General features: G+C 41.2%; 1 protein-coding gene across 2 annotated transcripts in view; it reads right to left on the bottom strand.

Moving 5' to 3' along the window:
• Positions 1-26,415, bottom strand: part of PTPRG (protein tyrosine phosphatase, receptor type G) — a 790,321-nt gene that overhangs the window by 65,114 nt on the left and 698,792 nt on the right. For both annotated transcript variants that reach the window (XM_027863786.1, XM_027863787.1), the window contains one exon: positions 12,198-12,289. In XM_027863786.1, the coding sequence (XP_027719587.1) occupies positions 12,198-12,289 (92 nt within the window). The remainder of the gene's footprint in view (positions 1-12,197; positions 12,290-26,415) is intronic.

Below are 26,415 nucleotides of genomic sequence, written 5' to 3'. Positions count from 1 at the left end.
AAAGACAATCTCTACTTATATTTTAATGAGGAAGATAAGAAGCAAACAACTAGGGACATTCAAGATGCATCTAGAGTGGAAGGATGGTAATCTCAGATGGAAAGTCACCAGCAGCTGGTGGGGCTGGAGGGGGTCACTGATTACCTAAGTGTCTCATAGGTAGTAAAAGTAAGAAGAGAGGATGGAGAGAAAGAAAAGCAGAAGGCCAAGACCTAGGCTTTAAGGAGGCCCCTTAGTTACAGGTGGCAAGAGAGGGAAAAGGAATCAGTAAAGAAGATGGAGGGAGGAGGAGAAACCAGTGAATACAGCATTGTGGAAGCCAAGAGAGGACAGAGTTTTAAGGATATGGTCAACTGTTTTCCAATGGACAGAAGATGGAAAAGGGCGTTTGGGTTCTATAACAAGGATGGTACCTATGACTTTAGTTTTTATTGAGTTAGAGAGACTAAAATAGCCTTATACATAGCCAGGGATTGTTTTTTATTTCACCTTTGTATCCCTAGTGCCTAGCATGGTGCTTGGTACATAGTAAATGCTTAATAAATGCTTAATGAATTGAATATTGCACCAAAACCACGATGTAGCCCAAATACATTTAATAAGCCCAAGCTTCTCCCTAAAACAAGGTCTCCTTTTTGAACACCAACATCCAATGTACCATGGATGCTCCTATTATTATAGTTCAGAATCTTGGTTTCCCAATGAATTCAGAGACATGACTGAGGTGTAAGCTTTGGAAGTAGAAAAATTATGTCAGTTTTATTGTAATGGAATATTAAAGTCCTCAAAGAATGGAAGGAAAGGATGCCTAGAAGGACAATGGAAAAACACATGATACGAGACAGCAGGCTGCAGGACATTACAGATAAGGATCATAGACTCCAAGAGGCAATGGAGTTCAACTCCCTCATTGTACAGATGACTAGACCGAGGCATGGAGAGCTGAAGTGACTGGCTCAGCTGATCAGTATCTGAGGCAGGATTAGAAGTGGAGTCTCTCATAATCCAAGCCCCACAATCTAGCCACTGTTCCACCTAGCTGCTTTCAGTTACACAGAACAGCCGTAAAGATGTCACTGGAAAGATGAGTAGCTGGAAAAAAATAGAGTTGTTCATATAGTGAGGGAAAGAAGGAGAGAAGGGGGAGGGGAGAGAGAGTCAGAGACGGAGAGGAGAGGGAGGGATGGAAGGAGGGAGGAAGAAAGGGAGGGAGAGAGAGAGGGAGGGAGAGAGACACACACAGAGGAGGGGGAGGGAAGGAAGGAGGGAAAGGGAGAGAGGAACAACCCATGTGCTAAGCCAGAGAAAGGGAACAAGATGCCCAGTACATTGTGTGGACTCCTCAGGGGCAGATTTACTGAATGACACAGACAACAGTCCTCAGGAAAGGCAGGCATGGATGGGTTGTGATCTGGATAAAGCCCTCTCATCAATGAGATCACAGAGGGACAAACCACCTGGAAGATTTCCAAGTTGCCAAAAGAATGATACTGATGGGCCAGGAGAAAAATTATGTGTGTATACATACAGTATCACCAATGGTCCTTTAATAAATACTTGTTAAATGAATGAAAGAAAGAAGGAAGAATAAGTCTTAATCAATCAACAAGCGCTTTTTAAGCACCTACTATGTCACAGGCATGAGGAAGCTAGGTGGCTCAGTGGATAGAGCACTGGGCCTGGCGTCAAGAAGACCCAAGTTCAAATCTGGCCTCAGACACTTATTGGCTATGTGACCCTGGGCAAGTCACTTAAACCTCTATTTGCTTTAATCCTCTGGAGAAGGAGACGGCAAACCACTCCACTTTGTCGAGAAAACCCCATAATGGGGTCCCAAAGAGTCAGACACAACTGACTGACTAAACAGCATCACATCACAGGGACCATGCTGGGGATGTAACAATAATAATGAAGCAGCCCCTCCCTTCTAGACGCTTACAGTCTAGTGGGAATCAAGCAGACATGGTGATTACATCCTGGCTGGTAGATAAAATACTGTTTTGTAAATCTGATGACATTTGTCTTTATTGACATTTCTCAGGAGCAAGCTTCCTTAGGCAGAAGCAGGAGTATCCCTATCATAGGATGCCCACTTATAAAAGGCTTTATTTGTATCAAGTCAAGAAACAGCACCGGGGGAGACGGGCAGAGATTAATGGCGCCACCGCCATCCTCCCAGGTCACACGATTCAGGTGCTCTGTGGAACTCATTTTAAAACCCAAACCTTCTTTGCCTTTTTGGTTTGGCCAATGTCTTCAGGAAGCCCGAAGGTTCTACTTCTGTGAAGGCCTGAATTCGCTTCTGATTAGCAGTGTCAGAGCATAACATTATAAAGATGGAAAAAAGGACTGGAATAAGAAATTGCCAGGGGATGAAACCTTCTACTAATGCTGGTCAGTCCGTTCTCTGCAACTAAGAGTCTTCGAGAGTTGTTTGAAGCCTGAGCGGTTACGGGACTGGCTCAGGGTCACACAGCAAGTACCTGTCAGAGGCAGGGTTGAACACAGGTTCTCCTGGCTTCAAGCTCAGCTCTTTCTCCGTGATGCTACCGAATCATACAGAAAGTGAAATCATTATAGAAACATCTGGAGGGAATCAAGAATTAAAGCTGAGAGATCCAGAGGGGGAGAAAAATCTGAATATTTCTGTGAAAAACACCAGGTTCGGGAGTAAGAAACCATTCCTGGCATCTAAACTCACACAGGAAAAAGATGAGACAGATTCCAAGTCTGGTGACGTCTCTACCTAAAGATTATCAGAGCAAATGCACCAGCAACTTGGTTGGTTTCTGGTCTCATGCTTATTCTGAAGGCACTTGGCCTTTGTCTCATTGAACAACCCAGAGACTTTATTCTCTCCAATACACACCTTGTTGTTCTACGGCATACACGGAGGGGAGGGTGCGGGTGCGTCAGCAACAATGGATGCACGTTGTTTGCTTCCTGCTGTGAAGATAGCTTCTGATTGGTCCTCTCCTCCTGGACCCATCTGCTGGCTCCCAGACCCCTGTATTTCTTCAAGTCCCCAGTGAATTTTTGTTGTTTTTCAATTGTGCCTGACTCTTTGTGACCCCATTTGGTGTTTTCTTGGCAAAGATACTGGAATGGTTTGCCATTTCCTTCTCCAGCTCATTTTAATAAATGAGGAAACTGAAGGCAAACAGGGTAAAATGTCTTGCCCAGGGTCACACAGCTAGGAAACATCTGAGGCTGGATTTGAACTCACAATGAGTCTTCCTGAACTCACAATGAGTCTTCCTGACTCCAGGCCTGGTGAAGTATCCACTGCAACACCTACCTGCCCTTACCCAGTGAATAGTGGAGTTTTAAATTCAGAGTTGCTGAATCTGGATCCTCTGGTCTGGTCTCCGTCTCATTCCAAAAACTCAAAAAAACCCAGTCTGTGGAGGCAGCTAGGTGGTGCAGTGGATAAAGCACTGGGAGACCTGAGTTCAAATCTGGCCACAGACCCTTACTACCTGTGTGACCATGGGCAAATCACTTGCCCCTGTTTGTCTCAGTTTCCTCATGTGTCAGTTAGAGATAATAATAGCACCTACACTGAAAGGTTGTTGTGAGGATCAAATGAGATAATTCTAAAGCACTCAGTGCAGTTCCTTGTACATACTAAATGCTATATAAATGTTAGTTATTATATCTATGATTATTATTATGAAATGTCAGGCTAAACAAGCTTTTTAGGTCTCAAAAAGGTCTTGCGGGCTTCATGGTGTCATTAAAGTATAAAGGACGTCACCAATGAGACACTCCAGGATATAGAAGATGTGGGAGTGGGTTTGGGGAGAGGTGGGTTCAAATCCTGCCCCTGATGCATACTGACAGTGACTATTAAAAAATCAAAAAAGGAATAGGAAAAAATATGGATAATACTAAAGATCACATTAATGCCATGACCTAACTGCTTCTTCATTTTATTGTCCATTTTCATAGATGAGTTAAAACATATTTGTTGTCTTGTTTTGATTTTCTTTGTGGAAACAATGGAGTATTTGAACCTAAACCTTCTTTAGTAAAGAATGGTCATTCATATTTAAAGGTAGAAGCCAGCCTAGACAATAACCTAACCTCATTTAATGTGAGAAGCTGCATCTCAATTAAATCAATCAGAAGCATAAACTAAATGTGAACAAGGAGCACATTACTCACAGTGCCAGTTTTTTCTCTGAGGGTTCCCTGTGCTGATGAAGCCACAGGTCGACTACCCTCCAAAAATGAGTCAACAGAAAAGGTTAAATTATGTCCAATAATTGTCGTAACTGTCGTTTTTATGGTGCTTTAAAAGTTTGTAAAGCATTTTATATACATTACTAATCAATCAAAAAACATTTATTAAGTACCTACTACGGGCCAAGCAGTGGGATGGGGAGGTGTGGGGAATACAAACTCATAGTATGACCGGATCCTAGCATTAGAGTTGGAAGGGACCTTAGAGGTCACTGAGTCCAATCCTCTCATTTTACAAATGAAGAAACTGAGTCTTAGAAAGATGAAACAACTTTCCCATGGTCACATGGAGGCAGAATTCAGATCTGCTAGGAAACTACCACCAATGGCATTTTTGGAGGCAGAACCACGGAAGGAAGAGCAAAAGTTCAGAGGAAGGCTTATCTTTACTTATTATGCTCTGGACATGTCAGGAAAACCTGGGTTCAAATCTCGCTTCTGATACTTAGTAGCTGTATGACTGCGGTAAAGTTGCTTAGCCAGTTTCCTTATCTTGGAAGGATGGACTCCATGATCTCTTCCAGACCTCCAACTGGGATCCTATGAATCTGGACTTTTCCTTCCTCATTCTCAGTTTTCTCATAGGGATGCAAACAGGTTCATTATCCACCTTACAAGGTGATTGTAAGGTCCCTATGAAACAGCAAATGTCAAAAGCATATGCTTCACAGGAATAAGTATTATCATCACAGTCTGGAGCTTTAAGGGAGAAGTGGGGCAGTCCAGCCAGAAACCGATTTCATTTACAACTGTTCTTATATGGACTAGCTCACCATCAAACTAAGGGAACTCCGAAGCCTCAGCGGCCTTCCTTCTAGAAATGGTCTGTTCGCCTGCCCCAGCTCTAGGTGACCTGCCGCCCAAATGGCCTTTGCAAAGTCTGTACCCAATACCAGCCGAGGGGGAGTCAAATAGATCAAACTGATGACTGGAATGTGGAGTCAGGAAGATCCAAGTTTGAATCCCACCCTAGATACTCACTAGCTATGAGATACAGCACACGTAGTCTAATTTCTCTTAGCCTCAGTTTCCTCAGCTGTAAAATGGGAATTATAATAGTATCTATCTTGTAGGGTTGTTATGAGGAACAAATGAGGTAACATTTATAAAGTGCTCTGAAAACCTTGACGCACTTCACAAATGCTAGTAGTTGTTATTATTGATATAGAAGGCCAAAGATTATGCTTCAGGAAAAATTCACAGATAGGGAGCAGGAGGAGGAAGAGAAGTTAGTGAAAGTGACAAAAACAACTGGGGAGGGAGAAGAACACCCTTGTAACTCCTCAGTAATAAATGGCCTAAAATATCTGGCAAACCACACATTGGGAAGACTTTTTTCTGGCTGTTCCTTCCAACCTAATAGTGGTTGATAGAGAAATTTCAAGGCTCTGTCAATATGAAACATTATTTTTGTGTCTGAGAAAGAGACCTAGTCAAAGTTTCTTACAAATCTGAAATGACTGTGTGCCATCAAGGAAGGCATTAGCACCCCCATAAGGAGAGAGAAAGCAGATTCTCTTTAGCCCAATTCAGGGAACAAAACAAAGACTCTGATATTTTATTTCTTGCCATAAAAATCTCTTTTCATTTATGACACAATAAACTCAGTAAAGAATGGGCTTGATGACTGTCAAAAGACCAATGAGTCTCCTCTAGAGATCATCTCCGTATGAATAAAATATGCCAGCCAGGTTGGTTAAATCCCAAGGGTTCGGAACTGCACGTTTCAGATCCCTCCCCAGGCTGGCACCCTACTAAAGGCAGTGACCTTCAAACTGTCAGGATGCATTTTAACTGCTGAGTGCCCACGAAGCAAGGAGGAAGTTCTGGCTGATTTGAGGCTCATCAATGAAGAGCTAAATTTTTCTCAGAACCATTTTTATTGGGAAATTAACTTTTCATCTTTTTAGAAAGAAGTCATTTCTAAGAACGCCATAGGGAAGTAGGGCCTTTTCTCACATGGTCTACACTTTTAGGGCCAGAACAATTTTATGACAGATTTCTGAATGGGACTCGTTTCTTATTTAAAAAAAGAGAATGTTATATGACAGATGTCTTCATAAAAAATTTATACGCTGAAAATATCAAAGAATGTTCATAATATGAACATTATTTGTGGATCTCTACATAATATATAATGTGTTTATACACATAAATATATGTACATAAATATATAATGCCCAAATATATGTATGTGTGTGTGTATATATATATATATATATACACACACACACACACACACACACACACACATACACATACATACATTATATATGTATGCAGGAATAGTTAGGGAGACAAAGAGAGACAGTGAGAGAGAAAGACAGACAGGCAGAAGAACGGAATGGTTCTGCTCTTAGAGTAAGGAAGAACTAGCTTTAAGACCTGTCCTTGATGTAGACTAGTTTTTGACCTCACACAGGCCTTTTAACTTCACAATGCCCCAGGAAATTCTATAAGCCTAAATTCCAGATTTATCTCTATCGGTGGAAGGACTTTCCATACCAATAGTTCCCTACCTGCACGAAAGCATAGGTCCAGAATAAAAACAAATGATGTAAGTGACATTTGATTGAAGACTCAATTAATTGTTTTAAGTGATCATCTTAAAAATCTATCTAAGTCAAAGGGATATCTAATTTTGACATTACATAAATGTGTAATTCTAAAGGACTAGATATCTAAAGCTATATCCTTCCTAATTCAAATGGAGGGGAAGCACACCCAGGAGGGATAGCTGAGGTTACCATCTTGTATTATTTTTTACCTTATCCCCAGCACATTGCCCCCAGAATGCCTGGCATGTAGTAAGCCTTAACAAATGTTTACTGATTATTAATAGACATTTATTTTCTATGAGGATAGACTCTAATATGAAAAGGCTACCCCTAAATTTTAGGCCTCCTTCCTAAGAATCTACAAAACTCAACATGGTTGATTGGGTTCAGTCCACAATAGTCCATAACTGATGGGTGCACACGTATCCTTTGATCTCTCCAGCCTAGAGCTAATTGTTCATAGAGACCAGCTACAGTAGGGCTTGATATGCCACAGCCGACTGTTTGTGTATAAATTTGTTTTAAAGGCATCTGAAAAAAAAAAACAAAAGAAAGGCATCTTGCCTACATGGGCCCGTCTTATCTCCAACTCTGGGAGGAACAACTGGAATTGTTGGGGGTGACATTGTTTTTGATACAGGAGGAATAGGTAGTGGGAAAATGTTGAGGATCCAAGGACAGGTCTTATCAACGAACAACCATCAATCAATAAGCATTTGTTAAGTAATTACATTATGACGCGCCAGGTACATGCTGGGTGCTGAGGATAGAAACAAAAACAAAAGCTTCCTGATCCTCAGATGGCATCATCTTGGGCTGGCACCTTCTCTGATCTCTTTCCTTTTCTCTGGATTCTCTTCATTTTTTTTTTTTTTTGTTTTTGGTGAGGCAATCGGGGTTACGTGACTTGCCCAGGGTCACATAGCTAGTAAGTGTCAAATGTCTGAGGCCGGATTAGAACTCAGGTCCTCCTGACTCTAAGGCTGGGGCTCTATCTACCGTACCACCTAGCTGCCCCGATTCTCTTCATTTTTGCAAGGGGCTTTTTTAAAATGCAGCATCCAGAACTAAATACAAGACCCATACTGGGATCTGAACAGAGGACAGCAGGATAACCAGGATACATGTTATTATCAGAAGAATAAAAGACACAGAAACAAGACCCCATCATCTAGGCTTTCTAAGAAACTTAAAATGCTCTGAATCTCTAGTCCTGATTTCTTCTGATGCCAGAAAGGTCATTTAATGCGAATCTTTCCTCAATAATTTCCTAGTCAAGAGTCAACAGCAAGCTTATTTACACAACTGTGCCTGTGTTGAGTTGACTCAGAGGCAGAAAATTTGAATTTAGATAAATTAGAGAATCACAAGTCATTATAAAGGGATTCACCACAGGGTTCTTTTACATCGTGAACTCCCCATGCGACATTTAAAATTCCATTCACAAAAATGATTGAGAGTCCTTGCCAGGGACACAGCTGCTACTATGCAAAATGAGGTATATCTATGGATCGACTGTAGATTTATAACCCAATCTCCAGGTTTTATCGATGAGCAATCTGAGACCCAGAATGGGAAGTGACTGGTCTAAAGTCACAGGGCTTACTGATGGAACAGTGGGAATCAGAACCAATGTCCAGTGCTACTTCTGCATAAAACACTACCCATCACTAACTGGGAGGGATCTGGGCTCAATGGGAAAAAAAGTATACTTAAGGAGACCTTCCATAGACACTAAGCCTTATCGCACATTTAATATGATCTTCCATGGACTAGGAGGATTTGATGATGAAAAGGTTGTAGGAATTATTCATGATCATTATTGAGAATGAAAATTATTGAAGATGAAAAAATTTTTGTTGATGAACAGGTTGTTGAAACTGTATTCTGAGGATGCTATTAACACCTTACAAAGAAGAGGCAGCCAAATGACCATGTTCGAGGCACCTAACCTCTAAGTTTTCACTTTCTCATCTGTAGAATGGGGACGATAATACTTTTAAAGCTTTCAAAATCTTCTGATATTATTCCTGCTAAGTGTCTGGGCCAGAATAGCAGGATCAAACTCAACATAATCAAGCTGCAATAAATATCTCTGGTGTTTATTACTTGTGTGATCTCAGGGAAGCCACTTGAGCCTCAGTTTTTCCTTTCTGTAAAACGAGGGAGATGATCTCAGTGTCCCTTCCAGCTCCTGTTCTGTGATTTTTCTGATCTTATTTACTTCTTTCAACAACCTGAAAAGTAGGTAAGCTAGTTCTTATCTCCACTTTGCCCAAGGCCACATACCTAGCAAGTCACAGCTGGGGGACCCAGATCTCCTGATTTCTATTTTAATAGCAGAAATAAAATTAAAGAAAAATCAGAGAAAGACTCTATCATTTAACTTTAAGAAATATTTCAACAGCATAGAGGCATGACCTGCAGTTATGGCAGAAGAATCACAAATATTAAGGATTACTTCATGGAGGGGGCACTGTGGCACTATCTTCATTGCAGAAAGATATCCCAGTGGGATTAATATTTAATCCATATTTCCTTGGATAAGATTCTCTCTGTGTGTTTTCCCTCAGTTGTCATGAAAGGGAGGGGCTTTTTCCCTGAGTTTTAAGGGCCAGGTTAATTGCAGGGATGGTGTGGGAAGGAAAACTCAGGAACAAAACCCAAACTCTATCTATGTGGATACTGTTTAACAATTAAGAAAATGACCAAAGAGTAATGTGGTCAGCGACAGATGTTTGTCACCCACCCTGGTTCTGTACAGCAAGTTTGAGTGACGAAAATGGATCGGAATAGCAGATTTATGACTTTTTGACAGAATAGTATTTGAACACAAATGAATATATTTGGATGTAGCAGAGGGTCAAAGCAGGTTCCTTTCAGACGTAGCTGGACAAGACAAAAGCCTGTTATAATAGTCTATTGACCATATTGACACCTTTAGGTGTCAAATATGTGGCCCTCTCATGAGTGCAGACTGGACCAGATTAAAATGTAATTGAGAAATACCAAGAAAATAAATAACTATAGTAAAACACTGATAACATTACATTTTAAAATTAAGTCACAACTCCAAAAGACTCATGATGGAAAATGCTATCCACATCCAGAAAAAGATCTATGGAGTCTGGATGCAGATCAAAGCAAACTACTTGCCTTCTTTTTTGTTGCTGTTATTTCTTCTTTCTTGTGCTTTCTCCCATTGGTTCTAATTCTTCTTTACAATATGACTAACGTGAAAATATATTTAATATGAATGTATATGTATGTATCAGATTACACATCGTCTTGGGGAGGAGAGAGGAGAAGGAGGGGGAGAAAATTTAGAACTCAAAATCTTATAGAAGTGATTGTCGAAAATTAAAAATAAATAAATTAAAAAATAAAGAGACTTTAGCAGCAAAAAGGCAAAAAACAAAAACAAAAACAAAACTAGGTGAATGTGTGACCCAAAGGGATGCTTATGTATGGATCAGCAGCCCTTGTTTGTATTTGAGTTTGACACCACTGGTCTGCAGTGTGGATATCTCCCCAAATCAACGTTGTAAAGGATTTCCAATGGAGTTAGTGCCTAATGGGACCTTTGACAACATTGGGAATATGGAATGGTATTACACTTTAAAAATATCAGGGAAGACTAACTGATATCCAGGTGAAAAGAAATGTCTAGATTTAAGGGAGTTACAAAAGAATCTCACATTTCAATTTGATCAAAATAAAATTTATCACAATTTCCGAGGCTATTGTAGCTTGGGCCAACACAATGGACCCACAGCAAGAAGCATCAGAACTTGGCCTCCACAGTAGAATACTGGGAATAAGACCCATATATTTGGTTCTTCCTCTTGGGCCATCTTTTGCTATCAAAATAGTATAAAAAGATTGAGCATGGCTAACCTTCCCTCCAAGACTCCCAATGGAATGTATCATTTTTCTTTCCTTAGGCAGCATGGCAGGGGTAGACAGGACAGTGGGCTGATCTATCAATTTTGATACTCGGTAGGCTGACCATGGGCAATCATTCAACTGCTGTGAGCTTTGGCTTCCTTCTAATGCAAGTATAATAATGACCTACCTACCTTCACAAGGTCACTGTGATGACCATAAGATCATGGGGTAAGAGCTGGAAGAGAATTCAGAAGACATCTAGTCTAGTCTCTTCATTTTACTGATGAGGAAACTGAGGCTGAAGGAGGTTAAATAACTTGCTCAAGGAAACTATTTTTCTAATTGTAAACACTCTAAAGACAAGCTGTTAATATTATCATTATTATATCACTGTTGCTCAGTCATTTCAGTTGTATCCAACTCTTTGTGACTCTATCTGGGGTTCTCCTGGTACAGATGCTAGAGTGGTTTGCCGTTTCCTTTTCCAGTTCATTTCGCAGATGAGAAAACCGAGGCAAACTTAAGTCACTTAAGTGACTTCCCCAGGGTCACACAACTAAGAAGTGTCTGTGAATGGATTTGAACTCAGGTCTTCCTGACTCCAGGCCCTGAGCTCTATCCACCGTACCACCTAGTTGTCCATTATTACATTAATACTGTATATTATATTAATTATAATACATAATTAATACAATTGCATATTATTCAATTATATATTATATTAATAACTGACATTTATATGATACTTCAAGGTTTGCAGAGATCTTTGCATATAACGTTTCATCTGATTTCACCCAAGTTAGCAAAAAAATGCATTTTATCCCACATAGGAATTAGTAACATTGATGTTCCAAGAACCCACATTTCCACCTTGAGCTCAATTAATTACTTTTAGATTAATAGATCACATGATCACAGCTTTAGACCTGGAAGGGTCTTTCAAGGTCATCTAGTCCAATGCCCTCATTTTACATTTGAGGAAACTGAGGCCCAGAGAAATTAAGTGACTTGTTCACACAGAGCTAAGGCTTGAACCCAGGTCCTATGATTCTAAATTCAGTACTGTTTCCACTGTACTTCCTTGGAGGAGACAACCCTAGGAGAGAATCCTGCATCAGAAAGTATCACAAATAAATTCAGTCATGTCACAGCCAGAAGAGTTAAAGTCTGAATACACTGGATACTATTGTCTTTCTATCATTTCCCCCCTTCATTCCTGATTCCAGAGCTGATGAGTGGCTCTATCTTTTTTGTTCAGTTTAAGGGGGTTCAATTACATAACAGATAGGGATCTGAGCATCTCTGGTTAAGAAGAGTGGGCTGAGAACCTTGCCATTATGATCTGATTTCATTAAACTGTCCTTAGTGAAGAGGAGTCCAGTCAAGACAGGGTCATAAAGGTTACATAAAAGACAATACTTTGTCAAGGCAGGAACACAGCGCAGAAGATCAGCATTGACATTGAAAAAAAAAAACCACTGGAAAGAAGAAAGAGACCTGACTTACCTGGAATAGGGATGATAGGAATGCTTTCATTGGGGACCACCCTGGGGGAGCTGCTATCTTCCACATAGAAATGAGCCGTTTGGAAACACTTTCTGTTAAGGTAAGAGAAGAAACATGCAAACTATGAAATCCTATGGGAGGAAAAAAGAAGTTGAGACTGCTTTCTCCATTTTAGTATCTTCAAGGAAATATTTTCTTTTCCTCCAGTTTCACATGTCATATATCATTTGATAATCAATTTAGCAGGGGAGAAAAGCCAATGGCTTTTAATAATGGCTACCCTTTGGCCTTTCAGAAAAAAAATCTTATGTTTCCAGAGAACCCATGCATTTTTAGCTGTTACACTGTCCAACTTGCTTGTTAAAGGGGAAATTTAAGTACCCAGTTTTAGAGAAGGTAAATGATTCTCTCTCTTGCTCTCCCTCTCTTTCTCTCTCTCTCTCTCTCTCTCTCTCTCTCTCTCTCTCTCTCTCTCTCACACACACACACACACACACACACACACACACACACACACACAGACCCACACCCACACACACACACACCTTCCATGGAGAAAAGTCTTACTGTGTAATCGAAGACATGGAGAGAAGATACTCCTGCGGGTTTAACTTTGAGATACTACAGTAGAAGTCATATCCCCAAAGCTCCCCAAACCACCCTCAAATAGAATGACAGCTCTCACTCATCCCTCCTGCTCTAAAGGTATGGGCCCCCAAAGCTATAGAAAGATTCAAATAGGTGCAAAAAACCCCACCAAGGGAGAAACCAACCAACCAATAACAAAAAGGCTAGACAGACCGGCCCTATCTGTAGGAAGAGCTGAAATCTGCTTGAGTGCCAGCTGCCTGTCTGCTGGCTTAGCTGTTTCTGTGGTTTTTACCTGTATGTAAGGCATAGCAGAGAGCAAGCACTGGTCATCCTAGAACAGGTACTGTAGGAAAAGCTTAGAGAGCTCCAAGAAGCCTGTGCTCGCCGATGCTGCCTGGGACTGGGCTTTCCAGCATCCGCGTCACTGCCCATTGCTGCCTTAATGAGCTGCTGGGAGCACCAAGTGAATATTTAATGAGCCTCCCTCCCTCCCTGTGAGTGGCTACTGTGGATTGGGAAGGGTCCCCGAGCAGTTGTCAGGGGCCTCAGAACAATAGCCAGAGCCTTCCAGAGAGAATGCCCTTCTGAGGTCCCCCCAATGATGCATGGGGCAGCAGTGCCCAGAGGGCCTTTTGGGTCACGAGGATCCACCTCATTCACTATCGATTCAGTCCCCAAAACTGCTTTTATCAGGGCCACATCTCCAACAGCTATAATGAGCAAACTTTCCTGCTTTTTTTTTCCTTTTCTTTTTTTTGGGGGGGATTTCTTGAGAGGATCAGAATCAAAAGTAACCTGAATTTCCCTGTTTGGAACTTCACACATATCCTGATGCTCTGAAGTTAGAAGCTGGAAAATGAAAAAAAAAAATCAAACAACTCCTCTAGCTTCAAGCAGGTCTCTGCGGGGACTGGGAGCCCTGGAAGTCATGCAGGTTATGTGATCTCAGCTTTCTATAGGACTGGCAGAACAGCATGCAATCAGAAAAGATCGTTTTTCACAGTGGGAGGCTGACTTTTTCCCCCATTCTTTCTTTAAAAGCAAAGACTATTTTCAGAGAGTGTCCTTAACCAATCTCACAGTTAAGCACTATGGGGAAAGAGTCTAGTCTGCCAGGGAGCCCATTAGGGTGATTTGGCATGCCAAACATGCCCGACACCTGCCTGACAAAGAAGCACGAAACTATTCTTCCAGAATTGGGAAGGGAAGAAAAATCAGTTTATCCAGGAACCATCTGTCATTTTTTTTTCTTAAAAAGAATGTTTTCCTCTCTTTGTAAAAGACAGAATTTAAGCTCCTTGAGGGCAGGGATTGCTTCATTTTTGGCTTTGTATCTTCCGCATAGCATGGTGGATAGTATTGGAGTCAGGAAGACCTGGTTTCAAGTCTTACTTCTGACTCCTACTGGCTGTGTGAACCAGGACTTCATTTCACCTCTTGGTTCCTATATGCAAGCCTTTTGGACTCTGAGTTAGAGACTGGGGGCTGACCTGCACTGCTAGAATTTGTGTCTTTACTGGGAGCTCCCTCAAGTAATGAAATCATAAGGCCAAAAAATCCAATTAGAACTTAGCACAGTGCCTAATATGTGCCCACAGTAGACACTTCAGAGTGCTTGCTGATTATTTTGGATACTGCACACTCTGGACAGAAGTAAGCCTAGAAGCAAAAATACATATGAATATGAAATGCGCCAAATGGGCTCTGATGTCTAAACAATCTCCTACTGAGTAAATTCATCTGAAATCCCATGTAAATAAGATCAGTGTTTCCTTTGTTTCCCGATGCCTAATGTTTTTTTCCCTGTCAGCAGACAATGAGCAACTTGAGAGAAATGACCATTTCATTTGTCTGTATCCTGAGCGCCTGGGACAGTGCCTGGCCAGAATGCACCCAGGAAATCCAAACCATCTTGTGTTTAACTACTTTGTAATTATTCGTACTTATTCTTTGTACACTTATATGTGTCCTTGTTGTTTTCTCTATTCCAATGTAACTACTTACAGACTGTTATAGCAACAACAATCTATAGTTACTTACAATGGATATGAAACAAGCCCTCATATGCACATAACCTCCTTGCACAGTAAATTTCTTTGAAATCCCATGAAAATATGAACTTGGCTTTGAGAACAACAATTTATAGGCCGCTTCCCTGCCAGGAGACTGTACACTCCTTGCAAGTAGGGATTGATTCATTTATTATCTTTCTATCTCCAGTGCTTGACATATAGTAGACATTTAATAAATGCTTGCTGATTGATGACTGATTGATATTAGATTAGCTGGGGCATCCTCAGAATACAACCTTTTTCTACTTTTAATTGACTTCTCTTCAACGTGGATGATAACTTCTCATCCTCCCCCACTCTCAGAGCTTTCTGGAGGCTTAAAACAAGATTCAAGACAGAATTTATCCGTTAAAGAAGCTCTGAAATTTATACGGTTCATAGATCATCAGTTGGGGCATCAGAGCTAAGGAAACTGCTTCGGGGGACTTATGGGATGTTCTGGCTCCCAGATATCCAGAATTGTCTTTGCTGGGTCCCCCAAATGAATTCCTGCTGCTAAAGGAAGTCATTCTTTTCCAAATAGGGCCATTACGTCCTGATTCCACCTCTAAGACTTCTAAAATACACACCCCTCACTAAGGATAAATGTCTTGCATCCACTTTTCACTTAGAAGCTGGTTCAGTTACAGCCACATCTGGGAAAGGTCAAACTACATATTCCAAATATCTGTGTCAGGAAAATGACAGTTCACAACTCGGCAAACCAATGGCCCTGTCATCTTGGAAAGAAAACCATTTGCAGAGGAAAAATCATACCCTTCTACCTCATGTGTTAGGCTTTTGTTAATGGCTTTTCCCAGGGGCAAAATAACCATGTGATTGCCAGACAGCAGACGTACAACTGACACATATGGACGGGAACCCGGAGGACGGTGTGCTATGCAGATTACTGAGGCATGGAACCCTAGCATCCTTCCTCCGAAACAATGATTTGAGAAGAAAACTGAGGAAGAAGGGGGTGAATTTTTACATGATTTTCATTCTAGAAAGTGTAACAACTCACAGAAATATCCTTTATATGTCCCAAACCCTCAAAGTTCCTTTCTTGAGCACTGAGAGATACATATACAACTTCTACTAATTTTTCACTGTGATTTTTCACATGCTCTAAAGAAAAGTAAATGGAACACACATTCGGGGAAGGAGAGTGGGCTCTGGAGTTAGTGGATGTGGGTTCAAATCCTACTTTTGAGGCTTAGTACCTGTGTTGTTGTTGTCGTACTCTGTGGCCCCATTTGGGGTTTTCTTGGCAATGATACTGGAGTGGTTTGCCATTTTCTTCTCCTGCTCATTTTACAAATGAGGAAACTGAGGCAAACAGGGTTAAGTGCCTTGCCCAGGGTTACATGGCTAGAAAGTGTCTGAGGCCAGATGTGAACTCAGGAAGATGGGTCTTCCTGACTCTAGGGCCGGTGCTATATGCATGATGGCGACACCTAAATCCTACGTTTGAGGCTTAGGACCTGTATGAAAGTAGCAGGTCATTTAACCTTCCCACACCTCAGTTTACTCCTCTGTAAAATATAAGGGTTAGACGAGATGTCCCTGGAAGTCTTTTCTAGTTCTCAGTATCCTAAAACAGTGTTGCCTGACTTGTTTCACCCGAGACACTTCAGGTCATGTCACTCCTACTCGAAAAAAGCTCCCGTGATTCCTCACTGCTTCCCAGCTCCTTGATCTAGCATTCAAGGTCCTCAATAATATGGCGTTCTTCACTTCCAGCCTTTTTTTACTCCTGTCCTGGCACGCTATGGTCCAGCCAAAATGGACAACTCACCATTCCTCAGCCATGTCCTGGGCTGCTCTGTCTCTAGTCTGCTGCTCAAGCTCTTGTCTATGCCTACGATTATTCCCCTCTGAGACTAGCTTCCATCTGCTCTGCATGTCTTATTTGTACCTAGACACTGACATCTCATCTCCCCCATTAGAATGTAAGCTTCTCGGGGGCAGGTGCATTTTGCTTTTATGTGTCTCTAGCACTGAGTAGCTTGCTCGGCATATTTTAAATACTTGATAAATGACTCTTGATTGATTTTGCCAGCACTTCATTGCACTTGGGAGTCTAGGGTCCTGGGATGAAATCCTGCCTCAGATACTAACTATGTGACTATGGCCAAAGTTGCTTCTCCTCTCTGTAGCTGTTTCCTCATCTGAGAAATGGGGATCATAGTCTTTGTACTAATGACCTCACAAGTTGTTGTAGAGAAAGTGCTTTATAAGCCCTGCACAAATGGAAGTTGTTATTATTATTTCACTCCAGCTACAGTTTGGAGTATAAACTTCAACCTCGTCAACCTGTTTAACTTTGATAGTCAGGAAGAGAAAGACTATGATCCAGCCAAACTTATCTCCTTGCTGCTACTCATCATACTTAACTCCTCATCTCCCACCTCTGTACCTTTGTACTAGTCATCTCCTATGCCTGCAATGCACTCCCTTTTTACCTCCACTTCTTAGAATTCCTGGTTCCTTTGAAGGTACAACTCAAGTATAGCCTACATGAGGACCTTCCTAATTTCCCCCTTCTTTCTTCCCTCCCCAGAGCTTCAACTTTCTTTTTCCAAATCGCTTTGTGTCTATTTTGTATGCATCAGTAAGTGTTCCTGTTGTAGGCTCCTTCAGGAAAGGGACTATTGGCACTTTTGTCATTGAGGCCCCTGTACCCAGCACATAGCAGGTGCTTAATAAACATTTGTTTAGTTTAATGATAATTTCTGATATAGGAGAATAAAGATACAGAGAAATCTTGGAGCTACCCTAGTTTGTACCAAGTAACTAGAAACAGAATTCTGGCTGTTCTCATCAAACTCTCCTTGAAAACCCTTTCTGGGATGGACGGGATTTTAGAACTGTGCAGTACAGTAGACATGACTCTAAATCTGAAGTCAGGAATATCTCAGCCCAAACCCCACCTCAGATATGAGCCGGAAGACCCAAGATCAATGAATTCATCTCTTTGGGCCTGAGTGACCTCATCTCAAAATGATGGGTTTAGACGATGGCATGCAGGGTCTGTCCCAGATCTAAATCTGTGATTCTGTGAATAATAAATGAAATCTAATTGGGGAATATGGCCATTTTCTAAAATAGTATTTTTTTGAATTCAAATGAAATCCAATTTGAGATGCCTCACCAATGGAGGAAATGAGACCTGGGCTCTCAAAGGCTCTGCTGATGGAATTGAGGATCTGGCCAGTCCTATTGGGATGGAAGACTTTCAAGATGGTCGTGTATGGGTCATTATCATTGCAAGAGGACCAACTTAGGCAAATCCAGAGAAGCTCACCCCCTGAAGACTGGGCCACTGGGCAATCAGCTCTTTTGGCCAGAACTCATGAAGATGCTCTCCTTAGGTAGAGTAGAATTAGGATCTTCGGCAGCAAAAGGGGAACCTCCACACAGAAAACCTACACACAGTCCTTGAAGGGTTTTCTTTTGAATGACAGTTTGCTCGTACAAGGAAAAACGAGGCTGACGTGAGTCCCTAACACAAAGGGTCATTTTTAATTGGGTAAATCAGAGTTCAATCACTAACACACACTTCATATTTCATGGGATCATAGATCCAGAGCTTCCCATTCCCTCTTTATCTATTTGCTCAGAGGAAAAAGTTAAAGCAATTTTTAGAACCCATTTTGCCTATGCCTCACCTTCTTTCCTTTGTGTTCTTCTCTTTTAAAAAAGGATAGAGCCCCCACAGAGGTGGAGGACCGTGGATGTGAGACGCTGCACATGATGTCTGACTTTTTCAATTTGTTGGCTAGTTTTGATGACACCCTCCCCTCCCTGGTTACTCTTTGTTCTAAGGCAGGAGTTCTTAGCTCGTTTTTGTGCCCACGGATCCTGTGGGCTGTCTGATGAAGCCTATGGACCCCTTCTCAGAATAAGGTTGTTAAATCAATAAAGTAAAATGCAGAGGATTATGAAGTAAACAAATTATATTGAAATATAGTTACATATATTTGTTTATATATATAATATATACATATATATATATTTATTTTAAAATTCATGGACCCTAGATTAAGAATTCCTCTTCTAAGGGATGACTCTGATAGTGCAATCAAAAGATTGCAACAAAATCTTATTTTAAAAAAAAGATATCTATATCCTCACACACATACATATAAATGTGTGTATATGTACATATGTGCATATATATGTAAATATAAAGAAATCACACACATATCTTCATTATGCTTGCCAACTAAATACTTTTTTCTTGACCAGAAGTAATCTACCTTCTTTGTCTTCCCTTCATCCTCACCCCAAATAACACCATGTGCTGTGGCCCCTCTCTGATTTCATCATATGCAAATTATTTCAGAGCCAAAAACAAAACAAAACAAAACAAAACTTTTCAGCGGCCTCTTAGGAGGTTTGCCTTCCAACACTTAATTAGCCCCAAGAAGTCCCTGGAGAAAGATGAAATTTGAAAGCCTGCAGGCAGTAACCTATGGAAAGAAACCCAAACAAGCCCCTTTCCTTCCAGCCCAGCAAAGGAGGAAATACCAGAAGGCAGAAAGTCTAGAGGTGGCTGCGGAAAATACGTCAGAGAATTTGCAGAAACCGACTCAGTCATCCTCAGAGACTGGGAGCCAATGACTGCGCCAGAGGAACCCAAGTGATGAGGCTGGCTAGCAATAAGGATGCAGCCCCTTCTAGACATTCAGGTTAGCTGGAACTTCCTAAAGCCCCACTCTACTTTTCATGACCATAAGCTGAGTACTGGTGCTCAACGCCCAGGTCCTTTAGAATTTAAGTCATCGACATTTAGATGCTTTTTCCACTCTTTCAGTGACCACCTAGTCCAGACCATTACGAGGCATTAGAGCGGAAAGAATATAGGCTTTGAGGTCAGTAGACCTGGGTTCAAATCACCCTTCTGTCACTCACTACCTTTGTGACCTAACATTTCTTAGCCTCAATTTCCCCATCTGTAAAATGGGGAAAAAAAGCATTGGGCTGAGCATTAACTTAAATATTAGTGATTGTTCTATTCCATTACCCTAAATGCCAGTTCTTCCATGAGACATTTCCTTACTCTCCCAGCTGCGAGCAACTTCCCAATTACCTGGTATTTGCTTTGCACATGTTTTTGTATATACTTAAATGTAGATATGTTTTAAAGAAGGAAGCTGTTTTGTTTTTCACATTTTAGTATCTTTAGTGATAGGCACACAGTAAGCGCTTAATAAATACTTGCTGATTGATTTTACATTCCCAATACTTACACAGTGACCAGCACATACTTGTTTTTCATTCGTTTCAGTTGTGTCCAGCTCTCCGTGACCCCATTTGGGATTTTCTTGGCAAAGATACTGGAGTGGTTTACCATTTCCTTCTCCAGTTCATTTTACAGATGAGAAGACTGAGGCACACAGGGTTGAGTGACTTGCCCAGGGTCACCCAGCTAGTGAGCATCTGAGGCCTGATTTGAATTCAGGAAGATGAGTCTCCCTGACTCTGGCCCAGCACTCTTATCTACTGTGCCATCTAGCTTCAGTGACTGGAACACAGTAGGCACTTAATAAATGCTTGTTGACTGATTTGTAGCTCTAGCACTTAGCACAATGCCCAGCACACAGTAGGCACTTAAATGCTTATTCATTAATTGATTTGTTCCCAAAGCATAGCACAATACATAGCAGACAGTAGGTCCTTTAAAAATTCTTCCTTATCAATTCAAATCAGAGAAACCTTTCCAGTACTAAAAGACATCTTGGTGAAGGGCAGGTAGTATTTTTTATTCTTAGCTCTAAGGCTACCCAGCTGCATGATCTTGGCCAAATCATTTGCCTTCCCAAGACATCTGTTTCCTCCTTTGTGAAAAGAGGGGATACAGGTCTAGGTGAACTCTGGACTGCAACACTTCCCAATGTTCACATGCTATGATTCTAGTCTCTCTCTCTCTTTTTTTAAGCTGAGAAAATGTAACTTATGAAAGCTAAGTACATGCACTGGGAACAGCTTTTGTTCATGATGTAGTCAACGTCAACTTGTATCAATAAACTGTCACTTCCACTCCCTTTCCTCACCACAAAAACACGTACCACCACCAACACATATGACAATCTCCTGTGTTTAATTGACTCTCTTGTCTGTTAGAAAACACACACACACGGTCTGTGCTCAGTTACCGTGACAATGCACGGCACGCTCTCCAGATGAGGCAGCCTCTCTCTATTCTTGGCCTAACTTAGGAACTTCATGTTGATGTATGAAAATGAGAAGCCACGAGCCTTCGACTTCAAATTAAGCCCCATTGTTCTGCAGCCACATCGGGCCAATAACTAGTTTGCTAACAAAGTGTGCCTAAAAATTCTAATTGCAGGCCAGGAATGGGCAGTTGGATAGGGGTGCCAATGAATATTAATTAAACCATCTTAACTGATTTATATACTGCCCTCATTTAAGGCTATGGCAGTGCTCTCTCTAACAAACCCATTTCTACACGTGCCCTTGCACACAGTGATTTCATTAATATTTATTCTCCTAAGTGGATTTGCTGTAGTAAGCTGTGTATTAATATTAGCCACTTACAAATGGAAAGATGAAAATGTCAGTGTGATTTAAAAACACAGGATGGGGGGTGAGTTACAAAGCGAGGGACTGAGTTGATGGACTGAACTAGAAAACAAAATAAAACAAAAGTAAAGCCGTTGGTGTGTGTATTTTTTGCTTTTCTTTGTAACTTCAATGCTTATATAGAGTGTAGCATACAGTAAGTGTTTAAGAAATGTATGCTTACTGACCAGCAAGGCTAACAGCTCCAATGCCATCTCCTCTATGAAACCTGCCTGATTCAGCAACACTCGTCCCTGTTCCACCACCCAGTCAGAAATGACCTTTTCTTCCTTGAAATCCTCATTGCACATTGTCATTTCCAGACCATGCTAGCTGCACTGAAGTCATCCTCCTCATTCCTCTCATACTTGATCGCGGACTCTACATCTGGGTCTCTGATAGGTGACTAAGCCTCCATGCCATTTCCCAACTATTTCCAAACTGTAACTCATTTCCTGTTTCTAGCTCCTTCTAGTCAGAATGTAAGTTTTTTGAGGGCAATATTACCTTGCTTGTTTATATTTGTATTCCTAGAGCTTAGCAGTATCTGGCATGTAGGAACCAATGAATAAATACTTCATCCTATTCATTCATTCTCCTGCATCTGTCATGTTTATTTTAGCAATATCAGCATTAATGTATATAGGTAATGACACTCTTGTTGGCAGAACCTAGGATCATGAAAGCGTGCTTACTGCCCCCAAACAAAACCTCCTTAAATGAGATGCATGAAGCACTCAAGAATTCAACCTAATAACTCACACTGGAAAAACCAAGTTGATGATGAATGTCTGTTGTGTTCCAACAGCTCACCGAGTTAAGATTGCCAATTTCTAGAACTTGGAGACTGCAGATGGACAACAGGCTTTGTCTAGGATTGAATGGTGGCATTGTGGAGAAGGCAATGGAGGTAGAGTCAGGAAGACCTGCGACCATTCTGCCTGTGATACTTCCTAGCTGTGAGACTCTGGGCTTCACTTCCGCGGGCCTCAGTTTTATTATCTGTAAAATGAGAGGTTTGGACTCGATGCTTCTAAAGACCATTTGAGCCTTAGATCCATTATCCTATGACCATGAGGAAGTGAGCAGGCTGGACTGCATTTTGGAAAAGTCACAACATTCCCTTCCAACACCTCCATCTGAGTTCTGAAAGAAAAACCCGGCTTTTTTTTTTTTAACACTGATATTTTTCTGGTGATGCCACATGGTGACGAATCTGGGAACATCATCTCCAAAGAATCAAAATTATGGGAAAACTGAAGGGCATTAGGGAGACAAAGAGTGTGTACAAATGGGCTGAAGCACATTACCAAAGATAGCTGATGTATAATTCGATAACAACAAATCAAGAATTTTCTTAAGTGCTTACTATGTGCCAGGCATTGTGTTAAGTGTTGGGTAAAGAAAGAAAGGCAAAGAATAGGTCTTATTCTCTCACAGTGTAATGGGGGAGATAGTATGTAAACAACTATGTGCAAACAAGATGTGTGTGTATGTGTGTGTGTGTGTGTGTGTGTGTGTGTGTGTGTACAGAGTAAACAGAGTTAATCACAGAGGGAAGGTACTAGCATTATGGGAATTGGAAAAGGCCTCCTGCAGGATTTTTAGCTGAGACTTGAGAGGGAAGTTATTCCAGGCAGGAGGGATCACGACGGAAAAGGCCCAGAGTCAGGAGGAGGGCTGTAGAAGAAACAGCAAAGAGACTAGTGTCCCTGGATCACAGACCATCATGGAGGGAGGAAATGTACATTCAAAAAGAAAGTATATTGTCTATATAGTGACAGTGATGTATCACAGCTGCCATCACATGTTAATGTTAAAGATCCGTAGGCAGTATCTCACCATGCTTGCTGGCCGATTTATGGAAGTGCAGCAAGAATTACACATGATGAGAAGAAATGGATGAGTTGTGGGAGGGCGTACACCCAGCAAGAGCACACAGCTGAAGAAATGGGAATGCTCTGTGACCATGTGTGTACATCTGTATTCAAACACAGCGCACGCTCTTGGACCAGATAAAATTTCATTGAAGGCAAGGCTCATGTCTTATTTCTCCCTCACATCTGTAACAGCTCAGTAGACTACATACAGTAGGCGATTAGCTGGGACAGTGTTGTACAGTGGAAGAAGCAATGCGAGAGAAGTCAGAGGAGCAGAGCTGAGATATCATCTGTCACTTATTACTGGTTGACTTCGGTCAAGGTCTTTCTTTGTCTTCTCATAAGTAAAGTGAGGGTGTTCCACTAGATTGCCACTCAAGTCCCTTCTCAAGTTAAATCAATGATCCTATGAATAAATCCTTTGTTCATCATGAATGAAGACAGCAATAATAGGCATGTGTTGGATTTTTCTTCAGTCATGTGTTTCAGCTTAAAAAAAACACACACACACCACGGAGCAGAGACTTTAAAACCCTTAAAACACCTTAAACTCTAAATGGAGTTTTTCACAGAAGATAGATCAAGAAGATCACGATTCATGAAGTCAAAGGATTCACTGCAAGGTTCCCTTGATTAGAGAGGGCATTTTAAATAAGTTGTTTTTTACAAAACTACCACATGCATACCCCTTTTTCTACTTTTGTAAAAATAACAGACTCATATTTGAGTTAAGAGCTGGGCTCTTTCTCCTACGACCTTTTTCTAGCTTGTAAAGAAGCAGCTCAGATTTAAGACAAATGAGGTGAGGGAAAGGGGAGAGCTGTGCACTTGAACCTGGGAGAAAAACAAATTCAGATATTTCCATGTTTCAGTTGGGGGGGAAATTCCATCTGTTGCTTGTTACTGTGGGGAGAAGGAAGTCAGAGTCCAGCGGCAGGAGCTATCCTGGGAGACACAAATTACCTGCCGTTATTGTTTCTCCGCCCAAATACCAACAAATGATGAACCTCCCTCCTCCCCTAAGAGCTCCCGAGAGAATATAACCTCCTCCTGATCCACATTAAGCCGGCTAGGAAATTCCAGCGGACAACTTGGAAAGATCAAAGCCCCAGCTACACTTTCTAGAAGATAACAGTCCAAAGGCCACTTCATAAAGTACCTTTTGACAAGGCTATGGTTGTTCAACTGCTGGGAGTCTTATATTATATTTGGCAACAAGGGATGGGTGTTCCTTGTACTTCCCAAAGTTTCCAGCTGTTAGGGGGTGGAGGAGGTTACAGCATCTGAGGCACTAAGATGGAGGAGCTGTTCCTTTATCTGTATTTAGCTGGAAATATGGTGAACATCTGGACTGAATACATCGAGAGGATAAAAGATTTTGCTTTGGGGAATCTCCACTGGGTTTTGCCAACTGTTTTAGAATTAGCTATGTAAAACTCCATTGAATGATAACAGCAAAGTAAGGGATGTTTCAACTTATTTACTACAAATCGGGTGAAAGGACAAGGAAGATAAACATAATTTATTCAGAGGCTTTCATTCATAAGTTACTTATCGATGGTCAGGGCCATAAGTGTTGCCAAGATGGCTGAAAATAAACCACACTTTAATTTCAATTAAGAACCATTTGAGTAACAGTTTTGTGTAATGGAAAGGTAGCCTCACAGTCAGGAAGACCTAGGTTTAAATCCTGACTCTGACACATACTGTCTGTGTGGCTCTGACTGAAACACTTGGCATCTCAGGGCCCTGGGCAACTCTCTGACTATAAGTTATGGGGCAGGTGCCCATCTGCCTTGGTGAAAGGAGCTTTCCTACCAAGGAAGCTAATAAAATCCTATCTAAACCAAAAAATGTTCCATCTTAAAAAAAAGAGAATAGGACTGCTAAGCAGTAATACATGCTAGCTATTGAGGTACTGGTGACCTGCCACCTGGGAAATCTCTAAATTACAGACTAGATGCTGAGCTGCTTCAACACAGGCGATTTTGTCTAGGGGAATATGGTGGTGAATCTGGAATCAGGAAGACTAAGTTTAAATCTCTACCATGCCTTAAACCCAGCACTCCACCATCCTCCTTTGTACAGACTGTGTCCTATGCATGAAATGCCCTCTTTTATGGAAAACCGATCCTGATACCCCTCGGTGTTAGTGCTCAGTCACTCCTGAAATGATGTGGTATTGACTTAGCTGTGTATATGTTGTATTCTCTAGCAGCAATTCTCTGCTAGGGGAGGGTTTGCTTTTGACCTTGTCTCTGCAGTCCTAACACCTAACACAGTCACTTAGCAAATACCTTCATGGACTTGAGCCAGAGTGATAAAAAGAATGGGCAGATCTGAAGACATGTCGGAAAGAATATTGGATCTGAAGTCAGGAGTTCTGGGCTCACATTCTAACTGCTCTCTTTAGTAATGACCTCCCTGGGTATCAGATTACTCATCTGCAAGATGAGAGAGTAGGATGAGATGACTTGTTATACCCATTTTGGCTTCTAATCCTAACATAACACAGGACTTAGAGCTGAAAGAGACTTTTCAAGTCATCTACTGACTAGATTCTAGTCCGCAACCAATGAAACCCAAAACCATATGGCTGAAGAACATTTAGGATTCTCACCTGTGTAGATGTTGTTTGGCTTTCTAAGAAGTTTGAGTCTAAACTTTGATAGACTTAGCCCTTCTCAGAAATGCAAGGATCTAAGACCTCTCTGAAAGTCTCATGATGGAAAATGCTATCCACATCCAAAGAAAGAACTATGGAGTTTGAATGCAGATCGAAGCATACTATTTGCTATTTTTTTCTTCTGTTTTGTTTTGTTTCCTCTTTCTTGTGGTTCCTTCTATTGGTTCTTATTCTTTCTTACAACACGACTAATGTGAAAATATGTTTAATAGGCATGGTGTGTATAGCTTATTTCAGATTGCGCGCCATCTTGGGAAGGGAGGTAGGGAGGGAGGGGAAGAAAAATTTAAAACTCAAAAGCTTACGGAAGTGATTGTTGATAACTCAAAATAAGTTAATTAAAAAAAAAGAAAAAATAGAAGTTTGAGTCTAAAATCCACTCTTCTTTTTATAAGAGTCTGTTGAAGAACTAGACATTTTTG

This window comes from Vombatus ursinus, unplaced genomic scaffold (assembly GCF_900497805.2).
Source record: "Vombatus ursinus unplaced genomic scaffold, bare-nosed wombat genome assembly UNPS02014773.1, whole genome shotgun sequence".
In the NCBI taxonomy this organism is placed as follows: Eukaryota; Metazoa; Chordata; class Mammalia; order Diprotodontia; family Vombatidae; genus Vombatus; species Vombatus ursinus.
This window is presented reverse-complemented; position numbering and strand designations above follow the sequence as displayed.